Source organism: Seriola lalandi, unplaced genomic scaffold (genome assembly GCF_002814215.2).
Source record: "Seriola lalandi dorsalis isolate HSWRI2012SDOR001 ecotype SW California unplaced genomic scaffold, Sedor1 jcf7180002054343, whole genome shotgun sequence".
Classification (NCBI taxonomy): Eukaryota; Metazoa; Chordata; class Actinopteri; order Carangiformes; family Carangidae; genus Seriola; species Seriola lalandi.
Window position 1 is genome coordinate 22,399 of NW_019524896.1, and position 759 is coordinate 23,157.

Below are 759 nucleotides of genomic sequence, written 5' to 3' on the forward strand. Positions count from 1 at the left end.
CCCCACCCCCCCCCCCCCCGAGTGACCCTCTCCCCCCTCTCTCTGAGTGTGTGTGTGTGTGTGTTGTGATTGGCTGCAGGTGTGCCACAGTCGGAGCAGAGCCCCACCAGCTGCATCTCATCCTGTAATCACGACTTCTACAAATACCCGGATCGTGCGACGCCCCTCCCCTCCCCTCCCCTCCCCTCTCCTCCCCCACGTGCTCCTCACCTGTGCTCCTCGATCTGCTGCTCCCTCTCGCGGTACCTCTTCTCCCGGTTCTCCTGCTCTTTCCTCTCCAGCTCCATCCGCTCCTCCTCGAAGCGCTGCCGCTCCTCCGCCGCCTTCCTCCTCTCCTCCTCCTTCCTCAGCTCCTCCTCGCGCTGCGGAGAGCAGACGACAGACAAACGAGACGGCGCTCAGATCACCATCATGAAGAAGAAGAAGAATTTTAAATCAACTATCTGTTGATCGGCTAATCGATGAATCTACATCTGATGCTGACGTTCCAGCTGTGAAGGGCAAATCCAGCGGACACCCTGCAGCTGGATGAAGCGCGCTGTCACTGTGTGTTTACTCTGAATGAAACGCAGCTGGAGGACGCAACAGCATTTGACTTTGTCCCTCACTTTCACTCCAGTAACAAAAAAAAAAAAAAAAAAAAACACACTGGGATTTACATGAACTGTAATTAGTTCCAGTGGAGAAGCAGGTGTTCGGATTGATACGAGTCTCAGCAGCTGGTTAGTTTAGCTTAGCATAAAGAGTGAAAACAGGGGG

General features: G+C 54.3%; 1 protein-coding gene across 4 annotated transcripts in view; it reads right to left on the reverse strand.

The window, feature by feature from the left end:
• dbn1 (drebrin 1) overlaps nucleotides 1–759 on the reverse strand; it is a 90,732-nt gene that overhangs the window by 10,727 nt on the left and 79,246 nt on the right. For all 4 annotated transcript variants that reach the window (XM_087174356.1, XM_087174355.1, XM_023407654.2 and 1 more), the window contains exon 7: nucleotides 211–362. In XM_087174356.1, the coding sequence (XP_087030482.1) occupies nucleotides 211–362 (152 nt within the window). The remainder of the gene's footprint in view (nucleotides 1–210; nucleotides 363–759) is intronic.